Source organism: Erpetoichthys calabaricus, chromosome 5 (assembly GCF_900747795.2).
Source record: "Erpetoichthys calabaricus chromosome 5, fErpCal1.3, whole genome shotgun sequence".
Lineage (NCBI taxonomy): Eukaryota > Metazoa > Chordata > Cladistia > Polypteriformes > Polypteridae > Erpetoichthys > Erpetoichthys calabaricus.
The window spans coordinates 47872025-47891962 of NC_041398.2; the positions used below are offsets into that span (position 1 = coordinate 47872025).

The window sequence follows — 19938 nt, forward strand, 5'->3', positions numbered from 1 at the left end:
TCATTTACTCAATACCATTGATAAACTTCTCAGAGCATTAATGGATAATAATATTCCGTTTGGAGGAAAAGTACTTTTATTAGGAGGAGATTTTCAACAGTGCTTGGCTGTTGTTCTGCACGCCATGTGTTCAGCTATTGTTCAGTCCAGTTTGAAATACGCAGAAAATTGGCATTACTTTGAGAAACTAAGCTTGGTAGAGAACATGCGGTGTACAGATCCAGAATATACCAACTGGTTGTTGCAACTAGGAAATAGAAACATTACCAATGTGTTTGAACTTCACCCAGATATTATTCAAATCCCTCATGCCTTTATTTGGTAACAAATGTTTTTGGTGAAGCAATATCATTACACCAGATACCACTTTTGATGCACTGGGCTATATTATGTCCAAACAATATTGACGTTGACCAGATAAATAACCAAGTGATTACATTGCTTCCTGCAGAAAGCCGCGTCTTTCTAAGTACTGACAATGTTGATTCTGAAGACGAAACTGACCATGTTAATTTCCCATTAGAATATTTAAACACTATTAACCACAACACAATATTAACCTTAAAGTAGGGACAAGTCATGCTATTAAGAAACCTTAATACTAAACAAGGTTTATGCAACGGTGCACGGTTGGTCATGAGAAAAAATATTATTGATGCACAAGTGCTTACGGGATCCCATACTAGCAATACTGTTTTGATTCCCAGAACTGACCTTACAAGTTCTGACCTGGAATTACCTTTTAAACTTAAACGACGCCAATTTCCCATTAACGCTGCATTTGCCATAACGATCAACAAATCCCAAGGACAAACCATGGACAAAGTAGGCATTTACCTATCTGAGCCTGTATTTGGACATGGACAACTTTATGTTGCCTTTTCAAGAGTTCGGCGTTTGTGTGACGTTAAAGTGAAGGTTTTAACTACTCCATACCAGGGAGAGCTAATTAAATGACAGGAAACCATCTTTACCCAAAAATGTTGGTTTCTAAAGAAATTTTTGATTAACTATTTTGAATTTATCATTTTATGAATTTTTTGTGGGCGGCACGGTGGCGCAGTGGGTAGTGCTGCTGCCTCGCAGTTGGGAGACCTGGGGACCCGGGTTTGCTTCCCGGGTCCTCCCTGCGTGGAGTTTGCATGTTCTCCCCGTGTCTGCGTGGGTTTCCTCCGGGTGCTCCGGTTTCCTCCCACAGTACAAAGACATGCAGGTTAGGTGGATTGGCGATTCTAAATTGGCCCTAGTGTGTGCTTGGTGTGTGGGTGTGTTTGTGTGTGTCCTGCGGTGGGTTGGCACCCTACCTGGGATTGGTTCCTGCCTTGTGCCCTGTGTTGGCTGGGATTGGCTCCAGCAGACCCCCGTGACCCTGTGTTCGGATTCAGCGGGTTGGAAAATGGATGGGTGGATGGATGAATTTTTTGTTTCCAATTTACTTCATTTAAACCTTTGCACCTCAATATATTTTTTTACGTGTAAGTGCAGCAACTCAAAGACATTTTGGACTTAAAGGATATAACAATTACATTTCAATTTTACTTTTAATATACTGGTTAATTTTAGTACAAACATATTTAATGAAAACTTTCAAAGGACGCTCTCACCCTCCATTGTCCATCCCTCCAAAGATCGGAGGGAACAGAAAATGATTGCCATTCTTGAATTTACAATTCTTTAGAGAATCGGGGGTTTACTGGTTGCATTAGATAGTATAGTTTCAGAAATTTTCAGTAATGACTGCTCTAGCTTGAACACCACCAGGTGGAGCCGTGAAAGACTGGAATTAGGGATGTCATGACACCGATGCTAATGAAATTTTACTGTACTAGATACCTTCCTGATACCATAGCAAAAAACACAAATGAATTTGTACTTCTGACCTGGTCCATCCCAGGATACCACGCACTGACATAAATGCATACTGCAGCCAATTTAGACTTCAAAATTCTAACCAGATCTTTGGGAAGTAGGAGAGAAACCAAGTTAGCTGGAGGAAAATCCATGCAGATGTTGGCCTAAATACTAAAGCAATACAGAAGCACAAAAAAACGGTACACTAGACATCAGCCAGGTCATACAATCCTTACCTTAATCTTACATCCCTGTGCTACTGAAATATACCCCTACCCCTATTTCGGGCTTCAAGGTAACGGGTAGCTTATTTAAAACAAATGCAATCAGTCCAGTGATAGAATTAACTGGAAATTAACTTTTACCAACATGAACAACCCTAGTTGATACAGCAACTCTGCAAGAAGAGGCACACATCATCACAGAATGATAGGACAAGTTAGTGTTTTCTAGCAGTTTCAGTTAAACTGAAATATCTATTCTTTTATTTTTCAGAGGGGTAGAACAGGGGAATTTAAATTTTATAATACAGTTTTAGGAGGCATATTAGGACCAAGCACTTCAACTAGTAACTACTGCTTTAATACCAATTTTAGTTAATAATATTCCCATTTAAAAATTTTTTTCAAAACTTAAGATATATAAAAAAAAAATAGAGCCTTCAGGAAACTCACCTTTTCTTTGAGCTGAGACTGTGTAAGATAACGGTCCTTCTGTAACAGCAACACTAGATCTTTATAAACCGAGCGTTGAACTAAAGAAAGAAAAAGGGGGTTGGGGAGAAATCAAACAAACAATGAGCATTGGACATTCTACATCCAAACAGCATATTCAATATTTGTTACTTTAACATGGCAGTCCCTGCAAGAAGAAATTTTTAAAATTTTATGATCCTTCAATATTAAGTGAATAGCAATTATGAAACTTGTTCACTTTCATTTAGCCATGAATGCCAAGAGCCCACCTTAGCTGTAACAACAAAAAAAAAAAAAAAAAAAAAAAAACAAAAACCCTCAATTTTGCTCATACAAGGAACGGTTGGAGCGATTACCCAGAGATGAAACTAAAAAACACCTTGCACTCACCCTTGCTAAATTGGGTGAAGCAAAGGTGAGGAAATTAATTTACACCAAAGGACAAAAGGTTTAGGAAAAAAGAAAAAAAAATCCTGAGCAATGAACAATAACTATCAATTTCAAACCTGACTGATAGGTCTATCACATTTACAAAATAACTGCTCCAAAAGCCAGATTACATTTTTGAAGGTGGGTGTGTTCGGGATGTGGGTACAGCTTCCTGGAAAGACCGCCAGGAAGGAGGAGTTTTAAATGCTCCTTTTGACAAATCTTCCTGTTTCACTAGATTATAAGGAGGAGAAGTTTTAGTCAGTTAAAATTTTCAAACTGCTATTAAAAGGCTATGTCATAGTAGATTACGTTTCCTCCATTTTCAGCTGTTGCCTACATTTACATAATCTGAGCAAGTCAGTCAGCAGTGCGCCCCTACATGAAACCATTCACCTAGAGGGACATGCTCATCAACTCAATAAAACTAGTCTGCGGCTTACTTAGATAAAATCCCAGGCTTTATTTGATCTTTAGTTGTAGAGGTGGGTTTTATATGGATGAGACAAGACAACCAACGAATGCTCCATTGGGAAGTACATGAGGAATAAGAAACAAGTGTTTTGAACCTTGCAAATTGAGGGGTCTTATTTCTGATGTCTCATGTTCAACACCAAAAAAAGATAGAGTCTGTGGCTGAACTTGCAGTACTTGTTAGCCTACTCATTCTTCGTACAGTGACAGCTCAGTCAGGCTGCATGTAAACTTTGGATATGACAAAGAGAAGGGGCTCCTATGTCTGAGGTTGTGTGTTTTACAAACCAAAACAGAATGTAAAAAAAATGAAGAAGGGTTAAATTGCTGCTGAACACACTTCAGCTATTAACCCTTCATACAACAGAGCATTCACAGACAGAAAAACAGGCATGTTCCGTTGTGCTGGAAAATTGGTGCTTGGTTGGTAAAACAAATAGCCAAAAAAAAAAACCAACAACAAAAAACTCCTCCCCCCCACCACTCCACCATCATAGCCTCAAAAATGAGAGGGTACGGGGTAAGAGTTGGAAGCAGTGGTGACATTAGGACCCGAAGGCTGGGAATATATACGCTTCTGCTATTCAAGCATTGTACTAACTACACTTACACACAAACTTTATGTACATCTGGAGGACTCCACCAAGAGGAAGTGTGAGGCATCACACTGCAAAAACATGAGGCCTCATGTATAACAGCGTGCGTAAAATTCACACTAAAACATGGCACACAGACAAAAACATAAGTATATGTATGCACAAAAAAAAAAAAACAAAAGATGCATAAATCTGTGCATACTCCAACTTCCACTTTCCTCCACTACATAAATCCCAGCGAGCGTGAAATGTATTGCATATGCATGCGCCTGCCGCCCCACCTCCTCCCAGAATTACGCTTCTTTGAATATAAAAAAAAAAAAATCAATGTAAACAGCCCTTAAGTTCAATGTCCTGTGAAAAGACAATGGCAAAAGCACCGGGGATTGGGGGTGAAGGGGCTTAGAATAATTTCAGTGAATACCAAACAGAGACAAAGAAAAACATACAAGTTGATCAAGTGACAGAGAGTGTTGGAGAAACCCGAAAGTTCGAGTTCAGAAAGTCGCATAGTGCCCGAAATTAAGTGGTCAGATATCAATGTTGCTGTGAAATGGCAAGTCATAGCTCACAGTTGGAGTGTCATATGGAAGCGTATTAGGGTACAGTGAAAAGATGACAAACAGGGACACAGTGGAATAAAAAAAGGTTGAAATTTCCAGTTTATTTTGTAATTGAAGTAGATTATAAACTTCATTTTACAATCGTTTAATTCACTAGTTTCTCAAATACCATTGTAACTAAAGTAGAATATTAAGCATTTAACATGCTGTGTGTTCTTCTATGTACTCTGTGTGTGTGAGAATCACTACATGCTTCTTAAACAGGCTCTCTCTTATTCCAACAGGACACAGAATACATTACATTCATGATATTACAGATCTCTGAGCAATTTAAATACTAAGATGTATACTTTATATTTTCAGGATGATATTTAATACATGCTTTAATTCCTATGTGGGCACAGTGGTAGCGATGGGCTGGGGCCCCATCCAGAGATTGTTCCTGCCTCCCGCACGACTCTCGATGAAATTTATTGCAGCAGTACTGTCTCCTTCAAAATGTACTAACAGCAAATTCCTGTCCTTCCTTTTCTTTCTCCAAGTAACCAAATCGCTACACAATCAGCTCTTGAATAAATGTCAATCCATCTGTAAGCTTAGAACAATTCTTCAAAACTTTTAAGGAACATCTTTGTAGTACATGTTTAAATTATTCCATCCATGTATCCATTCAGATAGCGCCACTCCCAGCAAGCATACAGCGCAAGGCAGGAACAATCCATGAACAGGGCATCAGTTAATCACTACAGCAGTCCACACGTTTAAGAGTACACATTTAAATTAAGTTAAAAATGTATATTTATAATGTAAATACTTTATCATTTCAGTGCCTGAAAATCTAAATTGACTTAGAAGCCAGTTGTCATCATCTGTAAATACGATTTTTCTATTGAATTGAATTCCTTTATTGTTATTGTATGGCACAATGAAATTCAATATGCAAATCCTCCATAAAATTGTAAAAACAACAATAATAATGGGATATACAATGAAAAATATACAATATGAAAGCATAAATGGCTCAGGTTGTGCAATAATACAACTGTAATGTAAATTTACAGTGAGGTAATTGTACTTAAGTACAAACGGACCTTACGGGAGCATCTGATGGACTGAATGAGTGGGTTTATAGCTCTTGGGTTGAAACGGTTTATGAACCGTGAGGTCCCTACAGGAAAGGCTCTGAAGTGTTTATGCCCATGGCTGAGGCAGCGTGTGCTAGAAGCTGTATCCCGATAATTCTCTCCGCTTTTGACACAATCTGCGCTAAAGCTTTCTGATCAGCTGCTGTAGACCTGTGATTCCACACTCGGATACAGTGGGTTAAAATAGTCTGAGTGGTGCACTGAGAATAACAACGCTAAAGTAGCTATGGTATTTGGAATAGTTTGGCCATTCCATGCACCATTACATGGTTACAGGTTGATTACAATCAGATGACTTAAAACTAAAAAAATGATATGGGGTTAATTTCAGTGTACTTGATACAGTCGTGTCAGGGATGGGAATCGAAAAAAAATAACGGGAAACACCACAAGAACAGCAGCACTGCTTTGACACTGGGTGCCACCAGTTTGCAAAACTGAGCTGAAAACTTGCATAAGCAATGGTTTGAGCTGGCGTGAGAATATGCGTGGGTTTATGTCAAATTTAGTTTTTATACCCGTTTCCATGCTCACATCACGATGTATACACACCATTTATACAAGCCCCTGGTTTTGCCATGTTGCGAGTTGTGGGAAGAAAGAGGTTAAAGTTCATTGCATTCTGTTGTGAAGGTCCAAAAAATTTGGGAACAGACTGAGAAAATGGTATGAGTATTGAGTCTTTATAAACGGGCAATATGCATCGCTTCCATTGCCTATATGAATATTTTTGACCATCAGCATTTAAGTTTGATGATCTGCTTCACCACATCGAACCATTCAAGCATTGTTGGAACTGCAATGTGGTTTGCAGTCATCCTGCTTTATCCTTCAACATCCGAATCCCCACGTCTTGTCTCGGACATTCACTTAGCACGGATGCATCTGTCTCAAAGTTGCTCCCATTTTGTTTTGCACATTTCCACATCCACTTTCAAACAGCTGGTGCTCTGATGCCAGCTGTTCGGACAGGCATATCCCTCATTATGGAGAGGTTGATAGTAAACAAGGATACTGATGTCATGTACCAACTTGAACTTACTTTACTCCCAAAAATTTGCTGGTCCTGCAACTTGCACACACGTCACATTGTTTCCGGACAATGTGCTCAGAAGACACGTCAAAATAGCACTGGGAACGTGTAGCAGACATAATGCGTGGCGTGCAATTGTTCTGAAAGTCAAATTTAACCCGGCCTTAAGGTTCACACTGCAGTTGCAGAACTCTGGACATAGAACTTAATGATGGTGCTTTAACAGACTTGGATACCTGTTTTGAAGTTGTTCTAAAAAACTTGTTTAACCATTCAATGAAACCCCTAGGTTGAGGCATCCCATCTAAAACCTCTAAGACCAGAGAAATGAAGAAACTAGGCCAAATTTAATATATAAAAAAAAAAAAATTAAAACAGCAAAAAATTAAGAGCTATGCAAAATATATTAAGCTTGTCAATTAACAAAGAAAAAAGGGCCTTAAAATGATTCAGGGGCAGATTCTGCTCACTCCTCATGTCTACTGCCCGATTCAATTCCCTTGAATAAGGATAATATATGCTGAATCATCAGTGCAACACCTACTCAAAAGAGCCCCTTTATTTCTAACTAACGTTAGAATTAGAATTGGGTATTTCTATCTGGGAGGATTCTGCAATTATCTTTAAGATTAAAACAAGTACATTACTTAAAATGCATTAAAAATTATATGTACTTAATGGACTCACCTCTTTTTCATTTCTTATTCTAATTTTAATTATGATTAGCCAAAAGCCTTAGTCTTGCTATACAGGTTTTATCAGGCATACACATTTATTTTGTTTAAATAATTCAGACAAGAGAACCTTATCTGACACACCCAAATTCAAAAGTCCAATTACACTACTGCTCATTAATAAGGACCTGATCCCCATGGTTTTACAGACTTGGTGTGGTAGAGGTCTCTCAATTGTCCAGTCACTATTTTCTTTTCTTAATGTTTAGGATTATCCCAATCAATTGAACTTTTTTGTTAACTTTATTTGATCCTTAAGTGTCACCAGTGCAATTCTGGCTCAAATTGATACTTGGGCAGAGCTTCTCCTAGCAAGTCAAAGAGGCTAGTACTTGACACTGTAAAAGGCATGAGCCCTAAAAGAAAATAAAAGAAAAAGACACACTCACTGGAGTCACCCAGGATAACCACAAATTTGTTATGTAGTAGTAGCTGAACTTGCTCTTTACATATGTTCTTCATGTCTTACTCCAAATGATTCTGTAAGAAGAAGAAAAAAAAAAAAAAAAAAAAAAAAAAAAAAAGGTGGGGTTAAAATGAAACCTTAAAACACTTTGACAAGTAACCATTTTTACTGTAATTTTATTCTTTAGGTCACAGTTCCCTTTCCCTAAACAGACTATACACATACACATAAAACACCCTATATATGCATTCTGAGATAAGTTTCCTTTATTTACTCCTCACCTCCACAGGTTAAAATTATAAAAATCCAACAATTCAGACATGATAAAGGTGCACTTTGCAAGTTAGTTGCACACATTTCAGTCACACCATAGTCTCCCTGTTTCAGAGAATCAATGTTTGGGCCGTAGCAATAACAGGAATATTATATCAGTCACATTTAGTACTTTTTATTTAATTTATTTATTTTTTTTAAAACTTAGGCTTTGCATAAAATGACTGCTTTAAGTCTATTATGATGTATAGACATCACCAGGCCTCAAATGCAACCATCTACAGCCTCTGCCTGTTTGAGGGACTTGTCCCCTTAAGTTTTCCTCAGTACATGGAAGGTAAGCACGTTTTTAAATAAACTCTGGTAACTTGGTCATTCAAGAATTTTCCATTTTTAAGCTTGAAGAACTCCTGTGTGGCCTTATTTTTCTGATGAAGTACCTTCCAAACATAAGAAAATCCCAATGAGTTAGGAGGCATTTACTAGAACATGAGCATATAGGATTCTGTACACCTCAGAATTCATTGTGCAACTGGTGTTAGCAGCTGCCTTAATTAATAAAAATAAGTGTGATAGTCCCTTGGCAGCCACACATGCCCCAACCCATTACACCCTCACCACCATGTTTAACAGAGGAGGTGGTGCTTTGGATCTTGGGCAGTTCCTTTGTCTCCAAAGTCTGCTCTTATCATCACTCTGATACAGGTTCATCTGTCCTCAAAACCTTCTTCCAGAATTCTACAGACTCTTAAGTACTTTTCCACAAACTAACCCGGCCATCCTCTTTTTGAAGTTAACTAGTGGTCTGCATCTTTGCCATGTGGCCTCTGTATTTTTGTTCATTAAATCTTCTGCAAGTAGTAGTGCTGGGTGGCATACCAGTTCATACCAAAAACCGTTTATTTTTGTTATGATTTTTCTTATACCGCAACACCGGTTTAAATAGCCTAAACAATGTCTGGAAAGTGCCGCAGCGGGAATCTGTTTAAGGAGGGACCTTTTTCACTGCTGCACCACTAAACAAGCATACAATGGAATACATGCGTTAGTGGAGGTATTGAACGGTGAAAATAGACAGAACATTCCGAAACTGAAGCTGTAGCAGAGAATAAAGCTGCACATGATGACACAGAATAAATTTTGCTGAAAAAAGAAGCCGTGTTGGTTGTCTGGAGATAGTTTGGTTTTAAAAGGTTGGATGTGGACCATTATGTTCAAATGTGTGAATACTGTTTCTATACTACTGGATAATACTGCAAGCCAAGTTGTACTTGTTTTATTTTTTTTCAATACTGCGTAATGTAACTGGGCACTGTGTAATAGTGCGATGACAGGGTGACTTTATTCTCGACATTTCCACTTTAATCTCGACGCTTATGACGTGAATAAAGTCGACATGTTGACTTCATCGTAATTTGTCATTAAAGTAGAACATCGTAAACAAAACTTCATCTTAAAATGAATATTTAAATTTACTAGATTTTCTCAAACCCCATCATAAGTTATGTAGCACATTAAATGCTTTGTGTTAAGTGTTCCTAGAGCCATGTTAATCGCTATGTGCTTCTTAAACTGACTTCCTCTTGCACTAAGAGGCGGCGCAGGCAGCACACAGAATACATTAATTTCATGATATTCCTGCTCTCTGAACATTAGAATGCTAAAATAAATGCTTTAATGCATTTCATCATGAAAATGATAAAGTATGTATTAATCATGTGGGGGCACGGTGGTGTGGAGGTTGCACTGCTGCCTCGCAGCATGTGGGTTCCGGGTGTTCCTGGCCTTGAATTTGCAGGTTTTTCTGGTGGATTTACTCGGCATGCTTCAGTTTACTTTCAAAGTCATGTAGGATGTGGGGTTTTGTTACATTATACTGACCCTGCTAGTGTATGTATTGCTCGTATTCACCCTGCGATGTGCTGGCGCCACATTCAGGATTTGCTCCTGCCTTGCACACAATGCTCGATGGGATGGGCGCAATCCTGAATGGTTGGCACAATTAAACAAGTATAACAAAGATTTTTTTAAAGTTCTGAACACTCCGTGGTCTAAGTTTATAACTAGTTTTAATTTCACAAAGATGTTTACCGTGTGGTGATTGGTTATGTGGAGAAAGAAAAAGGAAGGATAGGAACTGGAGGTTTGGTACATCAGACAGACGGCACACATGCAATAAAGAAAGAGCGCTCAGAAGAACACCCATTGAATTGTGTGTTCATGTCACCGTCCTCCAGATCACAAACCCAACATTTACACAATATTTAAGTTAAACCTGTTTGATACCCATTCATACATTGTTTTTTTGGAGCCTCGTCACACTTGCCATAAAGTTCTCTACACTGAACGTACACCTGGGGACCCCTTACTGCGAGGGAGCAGCACTACCGCCACACTACTGTGCATTTTTTAATACCTGCTTTAATGCATTTTAACATGAAAATGATATCAAGTATTTATCTTAGCATTCTAAATTTTCAGAGAGCAGGAATATCACAAAGTGAATGTATTCTGTGCGGCGATAGCTGCCTGCACCTCCTCTTAGTGCTGAGGAAGTCAGTTTAAGAAGCGCGTAGCGGTTAACAGCTGGGTCAGGGAACACTTAAAGCATTTAATGTGCTACAATAGTTATGACATTAAAACATTGATTTTAGGATGAAGTTTACGACATTCTACTTTAATAAAAAAAATAAACAGAATAAAGTGGAAATGTCGAGAATAAAGTCAACATGTCGACTTTATTCTCGACAGCTTTTTTTTTTCCTTCACCGTGTCCCTAATACGCTTCCGTAGGGCTATACCACAAATAGCATTATAAATGCAAGTTGCAGTTATTTTTTATGCATATAGCTTAACTTGAAGCAAAGGTCCATATTAATGCAATTTGCCTTAATAATGGTTCAGTTGGTAATGATGTCATCACCAAAGTGCAGTTGTTTCATTTTATTTTAATTTGGTGAATACTGTGTTCAATGCATCTGGGCCTGAAGTAATAGTATTATTACTGGAAGTTGCACTATTATTTAATTTTATTATTATTTATTAGTTTAAATATTATGCACTTTAATGATGGTAAATATGTTCAAAAAGTCGCTAATGTGTCAGTGGACAGAGATGGTTAACATTAACAGAAAGTGTAGTTGATTTACAAAAAAATATTTACTATTTATTCCTTTTCTAAGACATGTTCAGTGCAATTCAACTTTTGACAAGCACGCCTGGATATTTTACTAAGTCTAAATGCCTCTTTGGATGGTTGAAAATGTGTCAAAAAGTTTAGTTTAAGTTGTTTGCAAACTTTGTTTAATAAAGAGGTTCTATATTTTGACTGCATCTGTCATGCAATGTGATTCCTTCTCTTTATTAGTGCCACCCTCTTGAAAACTATCACTTTATGGGGCCATGCAAACCTGTATTAATACTTGTGTACACATTAAAATATTTTTTTGTACAATGTACAATTCTTACGACAATGGAATAGGTTATTCTTAGCCAGTCTACTGCAGTAATTGCACTGGAAAATGTGGTTAACATCCACTCATGCATGGGAAAAAATACCGTTGAATACCGTGCTCTCTCATTTCATCGTTAATTGCAGTTTTCTTGCCATTATCACTGGAATACTGTCCCAAGTAATACGACAGAGCGTAGTAAAGGTCTGCTCCAACTCTGTTTTAAGACAGAGGGTTTAAGTAATCAACAGAAGCTGGAACACCAATGCAGACTGTTTGCTTCAACTTACAAGGCTTAATTTACTTTAACTGCTGCAGAACTTCTGTAGGTTGTAACCCTATTAGTTATTCCCTGAAGGAGGCCCATTTGTAATATTCCGAAATATCCTTTTCAGTTTTTGCCAACCTAAACTTTAAATTTAAACCTCTGGCAGTTTACCACTTACCCTTTTCACTATTGTAGGTTATTGCATTTCAATTGATTAGATTTGAAGGAAAACAAGTAGTGTAATTTAATATAGTTATCACTATTATGCTAAAACTCAGCTTTAAAAGTTCAAATCCATTTAATGTTATTTTGAGGTTCTCCCCAACCAGCACTGCATGCTGAGAAAAACCATTTGTAAAGGGGAAAAAGAAAAAAAAAAAAAGAAAAAAAAGAAAAGAAAAAGAAAACCTTGTATTACAAGCTACTATGAACCATGTAGCAAAAGAAAACCACTACCTCTACAGCCTATTAACCATTTAACAGCGCGTCTACCAACCAGTGCCAAATAGAAGATAAAAATCGGCCTGGAAATGTGTGCAAATATAATGCTTCATCATGAGCTAATTAACATGCAACACAACTAATGTTTCTGCAATTCAAATTAAGATTTTGTAAATATACAAATGGGGAAAAAAACAAAAAAAAACACACCTACTACAAAACCATATTTAAGCTTTTGTATTTATACATGAATTGGAATTTTTACAGTGGGGATGCTCAGAATAGTGTTTTTGTAGGGTGAATACCAATCACCGATTTCATGTTACTGTAATGGTAAATTCAGTTTTTCTTCTTCATTTATTTAAAAAAATATTACACTAAGCTTTTGAATGTATAGAAGCCTTGTTCTGTATTAAACTACTAACTTTGGTATTTATAAATTAAACTGCAGACCACAGGTGTTAAAAAAATAAATAAAAAAAATTCCTAAGGTTTATTTTTCAGTGACCATTAAAATACTAAAATAAAATTCCCTTAAAAATACACTTTAATTATATACAAAAAATGTACCCATAATACACAGAACACATGGGGTGTGCAATATTAGCAAAATAATATCTCAATATTTTCTGACCGATGATAGACCATACTTTGCAATCTTTAAAAACATGTTTGTAAAAGTCTTAATATCTTATCAAGACCAAGCCAGAGCATTAATTGCAGTTTACAAATGAGATTAATGGAAACAACAGTTAAGGAAAACAGGTCTTATTTACTTAAAACTGAACTAAAAACAAACATTTCTATAAAAAAAAAAAAAATCACCACCAGTCAAAGTGAGATCAAACCATGCAAGTATGAGTAAACCATTTCGAAATGGTGGTCAGAATTTACAGAAAACATTACACCAAGACCAACAAAACTATTAAAAGCATTTTAAACAGACACATACCCTTAATGTAAACAAGATATGAATCCAAAGGGAATAAAATGCTAATCATAATTGAAATACAGTGTGGATAAACAAACTGTTCTGCTCTAAAGTGAATTGTGCAGCATACAAGAATAAAAATCCAACATACTGTATTATTCTGTAAAAATCCAAAATTCTGTCAAACACTGCACAAGGGGGAAAAAACATACTATAGTAAGACACAAAAAACCCAAACCTATAAAATTCTTAAACAACCAACTTCAAGTTCTGTCCAATACTGCACAAAGATATCAGAAAAAATAAAACCATTGTAAAATTTTGAGGAAACGTCAAGTTGTGTGACAGAAACACCAGTCTGTCCACAGAGCAGCACAGTTACAGGTTACATTTCCTCTGGTCCTGAAAGTCCTCTCAGAAGGGCTGCTTGACGGAGGGATACACAGGCACTTTTTCCAAAAGTATACTTATGTTTTCAACCTCTCAAGTGGATTTAAATTACTGTCCACCTCAGATATCATTAAGTAGCTCTTGATCCCTTTTTCAATGGCAGTGTGCAAAGACTTGCCTTCTCTGAATGCCCGTGTTTTTTATATATATTTTATATATAGCTGCTAATAAGCTTTTCCCCCCGATATGAATATGCTTCTTACAGAATTTTTTTCTTTTGCCCAACACCTAACAAGGCTCCGTCGTACTAGATCAATTTCACTTTACAGCTGGTAAAACAACTCTGCACATTGCAGTCGTAAGCAACAGCAGTCTTTTCCAAGCCTAACCACCTCTACGCGAGTGAGGATGATCCACATCTTGCAATTAAATGTAACGACATAGATTGTGAGGCTGTTTATCCTCTGGTGCTCTTTGCGCATTCGGTTTTAGGCAGCTAGTCTGGCTTCACTTGTGGTACGCTGACCGTGCATGCACACAAGGTGATCTTTCTTGTTAGATTACATGAGGCAGTGAATGAATGGACTCTCAAGGCGTGTTTGTTTTTTGCAAAGTGAGTGACATACTCGATAATTTTGGCAATATTTATGCCATTAGGAGTGTGTAATGTGCAAGATGCTTGTAAATATTATAAGCTGCCACATTGCTTAATTTCAACGTACTTGTCTGAAGCAAAGCTTAATTTTAAATAAAATAAAAAAAAAAAACCTTACACATTGATTCCGTTAATTGATAGTTACAACTGCTTGATTCAGACTTTATGTGCATGTATCAATCATTTATTGCACTACAGGTTTTTAGTGCTAAATAAAACCCCACTATAAGTATAGAAAAATGCATATTTTTACAGTGTGTCAGCTGAACACTAATTCTTGAGGTATTAAAAATTTGGATTACATTTGAACTGTGCAGTACTTTTTTTTACTAAAATGTCTACTGTATAACCAACATAGTAAAAACCCTTAAAGGCACATTTCAATTGTTTATAAAATGTTTATTAAGAACATACAAGTCTAACATACTTAAGTTAACAAGTAAAATAAGCTTAACAGCAACATTTGTCTATTGTTTACACAGTAGCAATTTCAAATTCTCTCTCCTTTTTCCAATTGAACAATACCTACAGTATTAAACAAAATCTGGCTAACCGTCCAAACACAGCGTCCATTTTAATTAAAGGACAAAATAAAAAGGTCTGCATTAAAAGTAGCTTTTCTTGCCATGTGTCTAATTGCATGAGACAATTCTGATTTTTTCCCCCAGCCTATTACTTCATTTTCTGTAATATAAAGGCTAACATTCTGGTCTTCTCACTGTTTGGTAAAGTCTTCCTTGCAGCTTTCGGTTTTTAGGACGCTTGCTAAAAGGAAAACACCCACAAAAAAACGCACTAGCTAAAATACTGCAATACCTCAGAAAAGCAAGGGCTGAACAAAAAAGTTGTGATGGCCAATTTACCAATCACTGAATGAGTCTTAAGTATTGACAATCAGCCAATTTAGACTGGCAACCAATCAATCTGAGCATCACTAGTAGTAAATACTAAAAAGACAGAATTTATGAAAATTTCATATTATGGGAATACTGCATCATAAAGCCCAATTGTAATACAAACTGTGTCATGCTTTGTGACAACTTTTGTGGGTTTTAAAAAGGAAAAAATAAAAAGCCGTTATTCAAAGCTCAACCACGTTAGAATGTGCAATATACACTTCATTATTTCTTATCACATGTAGATGTAAATAAGAGATTTGCACTGACTTAACATGGATTATTTGAAGGAATGAGCATGTGCATCTGTTAACATGCTTGAAGGGTGCATGTTCACTTTAAGATGCTTAAAAAGTAACTTGGTTTACAAGTATTTGCTTTCAAAGACTTTGGTGGCAGGTCAAATTGGTTTTACTTGTGTAAGGGTGTCAACTATCCATCCATCCATTTTCTAACCCGCTGAATCCGAACACAGGGTCACGGGTGTCAACTAGCAATTATGAAATTCGATCAAAGTTAGCATCCCTAACACAAACTTTTGCCCCATTGAAATATAACTTATATGGATGCCCGGATGCTGCTGCATAAAATATTCATATTCAAGTCCATCTAAAAAAAGGGTCCTACTTTCACTCTTTTAAAAAAACCTGTGAAAAGTGGTACAGATGCATTCACACATTTTTATCATTAATTTCCATAGAGTTACACAATATATATTAGAATTGTGCTTACAATAATAGCTACAACAAAATACTAAATCACAAAAAAATGTGACCACTTTATTTTATTTAGTACTCTGATCCTGTCGTAGGTAGAGCTTTCCCAGTTATAGACTGCTCTAAACACAAATGTTGTAACTAATAAGACATTGTCTACGTGCAAATGCATTGGCAAATCTGAGGGACTCCCAGAGTAGGATTATGTGCAGAATGCATATTTGAGAATTTATTTCCCAATATTTTTTTTTTTTTTTTTTTTTTTTTTTTTTTTTATAGTGTTAATTTCTTTTTCCGTTTTGCACAACAGTCAAAAAAATGGAAAATGTAAATGTTGAACCTAGATCACCTAATGCTTTTATACATTTTAGTATCAAATTGAAGAGAATCATTTGTAGCATGGAACTGTTTGGTTTTCAAAAGAGATGGTAAAGAGAAAAAAAAGCATACATCTGCAATTTAAGCACATAGTGCACTGTCTACACTAACATCCATATCGAGCAGGATATTGAAAGCAAATTCAGATAAACAAAATTCAATGACTTCTGTTATCAAAATACTAGGATTCAAAACTGTGAAATGAAGGTTTTCAAAAATGATCAACCAGGGTAAGAGAGGTCATCCCCCCTCCATGACAATGACAGACAGAAAATGAAATGGCTGTGAAACAGGTGAAGGTTTATGCAACCACAGCTAATCTGTGGTAGAGATAGATAGATAGAGATAGATAGAGAGATACTTTATTAATCCCAGGGGGAAATTCACATACTCCAGCAGCAAAAAAATATTAAAGAGTAATAAAAAATGCAGGTAAAAAACAGACAACTTGAATAACGTTCAACGTTTACCCCCTCTGGTGGAATTGAAGAGTCGCATAGTTTGGGGGAGGAATGATCTTCTCAGTCTGTCAGTGGAGCAGGACAGTGACAGCAGTCTGTCGCTGAAACTGCTCCTCTGTCTGGAGATGACACTGTTTAATGGATGTAGTGGATTCTCCATAATTGATAGGAGCCTGCCGAGTGCCCGTTGCTCTGCTACGGATGTCAAACCGTCCAGCTCTATGCCAACAATAGAGCCTGCCTTCCTCACCGGTTTGTCCAGGCGTGAGGCATCCTTCTTCTTAATGCTGCCTCCCCAGCACACCACTGCGTAGAAGAGGGCACTCGCCACAACCATCCGATAGAACATCTGCAGCATCTTACTGCAGATGTTGAAGGATGCCAGTCTTCTAAGGAAGTACAGGCGGCTCTGTCCTTTCTTGCACAGAGAATCAGTATTGGCAGTCCAGTCCAATTTATCGTCCATCTGCACTCCCAGGTATTTATAGGTCTGCACCCTCTGCACACAGTCACCTCTGATGATTACGGGGTCCATGAGAGGCATGGGTCTCCTAAAATCCACCACCAGTTCCTTGGTTTTGCTGGTGTTCAGTTGTAGGTGGTTTAAGTCGCACCATTTAACAAAGTCCTTGATGAGGTTTCTATACTCCTCCTCCTGCCCACTCCTGATGCAGCCCACGATAGCAGTGTCGTCAGCAAACTTTTGCACGTGGCATATTGGAGTTATATTGGAAGTCCGATGTATATAGGCTGAATAGGACCGGAGAAAGTACAGTCCCCTGCGGCGCTCCTGTGTTGCTGACCACAATGTCAGATCTGCAATTCCCGAGACGCACATACTGAGGTCTGTTTGTAAGATAGTCCACGATCCATGCCACCAGGTATGAATCTACTCCCATCTCTGTCAGCTTGTCCCTAAGGAGCAGAGGTTGGATGGTGTTGAAGGCGCTAGAAGTCTAGAAACATAATTCTTACAGCGCCACTGCCTTTGTCCAAGTGGGAGAGGGATCGATGTAGCATATAGATGATGGCATCTTCCGCTCCCACCTTCTCCTGGTATGCGAACTGCAGAGGGTCGAGGGCATGTTGGACCTGTGGCCTCAGGTGGTGAAGCAGCAGCCGCTCCATGGTCTTCATCACATGTGATGTTAAACTATGAGGGATTTGCTCTGAAAAGCAGATGATTGCAAACCATATACTGTACTTTCCTCAAGAAAGGCAGCAAGTTTGCATGATTGCTGGTAACGAAGAACACAGTGAGGTCTTCTGCCATCAGTAACTGGACCAAAACTGCAGACCTTTGGTCATATAGGCTATGCTTAGCAATAGTTGAGTATTCTATGCAATTTATGCTAAACTTAAAACAATATGCATTGTAGGGGGTGGGACGATAAACCGCTAGATATTGTGAATTATTCTCTTGCAATACAACACTGATTTTCTGAAGTCTAGTACTGAAATTTTGACAGGCACACTCAACTGGTTCCTTATTTTAGGTCTCTGTGCTAGGTATCTAATCATGTTGTCATTGCTTCATGGATCCTTGGTGTGGCACCAAACATTAAAAGTAACAGCGCCAAAGCAATTACACTGGAGAGATGGGGGCTAACCAGAAAAAAATCAAATGAGGAAAAAACAAGGATGCTCCCTCTTACTTCAAATCTAAAGTGAGGCAACACTTTTGAGTTTTCCTTCTAGTAAATGAAATCCAAAGACTATGCTATATGCAAAATTTGTTCAACAAAAATAAACTACACTGGCATAACAACGAACCTACAGAGCCACCAGTCTATTCATTATCTTTTGGAAAAAGCAGCTCCTACTCTATCTGTAAGTCAGCTGCTGTGGTACAAAGTTTTAAAACAAAACTATCTTTTGCCTCACCAAGAGCTATGGATATTAAAAAAGCTATCACAGGTTTCATTTGTAAAGAACTTTCTTATATTGTGGTGGTGGTGAATGAGGGTTTTGGCAAAATGCACAAAACGTTAGAACCAAGATATGCAATACCTTGTCCAACATTCTTTACTGAAAAAGTAATTCTTGCACTATACGCAGAGACAAGGGTGAAGGTGGAGAGCACATTACAAACTGGAAAGTATTGCATATTGAATCACTATAAAAAGTGCATTTTATCAACAAGTGGCAATTGATATGCAATGTTCTGTAAACTCTAGCAATGTACAGGGGTCATACAGGTGCCCACATGATGGAAGTGCTTAAAAAAAAAAAATCCCACAATGCACATCTTCAAACAAAAAAAAAAGCTGCAAATGTATCAAATGTAGACAAGACGAGTAACATTCTTAAAAAGGTTTAAGAGATGCATTAAGCTTAAGTTAACAAACATTGTTTACTAAACGATTAGTTTTTCTTTTCTTTTGCTAATTAAAAAAAGTAAGCTGCCTCACTTAAAATCTTGCTGTCCAATCTAAACAACTGTCCATTTTAATTTTAAAGGACAGTGGCCAATTGATTGGAGCCTCCCTAATGGCATGATGCCTATGCTATTGTAATACTGTCATAAATTACAGTTCATTGCCTGACATGATGCAAATACCAGGTAAGCACTACAAACTTGTAATGTATTCAGACAGTGATGCATTCTCCCACCAATTTGCTGTATGTGTACATTAACACATAACACAATGGCAGAAAGATGCAATATCTAAATTTAAGCCAGCAATATTTGTTACATTTAGAACTTTTATATACTTTTACAAGATTATCAGGTTTGTTTACTGGGGTTGTCACATTAGCCAAAAAATATGAGTTGAATACATTCAAACTGCACCCTATCAAAAGGGAAGCATTAGCATTGCCATCTTGTTTTGGTCACCCTGACATACTAGACTTCAGTCATAAAAATGATCAGCACAAGAGCCAAAAAAGCAGGATCATGACAGTATTAAGTCAGAGTCTGCACAATCAGTTTGCTTTATTTTCTACTTTATAGATGCAACAACACTTTAATAAAGATGGCCTGAATATTTTTAAATTAAACCTCAAAGTTTTAGGCATTAGTGTCAAACCAGTAGCCATGTAACACAGAATAAATTGTGGAAAAACTACACCAGAGAAACAAAAAAAAAAGTTTTACTAATTAAGATAATGAGCTAACCATTCAAAGTTATGAAAAAGCGGATTGTGG

At 37.3% G+C, this 19938-nt stretch overlaps 1 protein-coding gene across 5 annotated transcripts in view; it reads right to left on the minus strand.

Moving 5' to 3' along the window:
* Nucleotides 1-19938, minus strand: part of fam113 (family with sequence similarity 113) — an 89531-nt gene that overhangs the window by 57565 nt on the left and 12028 nt on the right. For all 5 annotated transcript variants that reach the window (XM_028801509.2, XM_051928367.1, XM_051928366.1 and 2 more), the window contains exons 2-3: nt 7910-8000; nt 2526-2605 (exon numbers count right to left, since the gene is read on the minus strand). In XM_028801509.2, the coding sequence (XP_028657342.2) occupies nt 2526-2605; nt 7910-7982 (153 nt within the window). In that variant the 5' untranslated portion in view covers nt 7983-8000. The remainder of the gene's footprint in view (nt 1-2525; nt 2606-7909; nt 8001-19938) is intronic.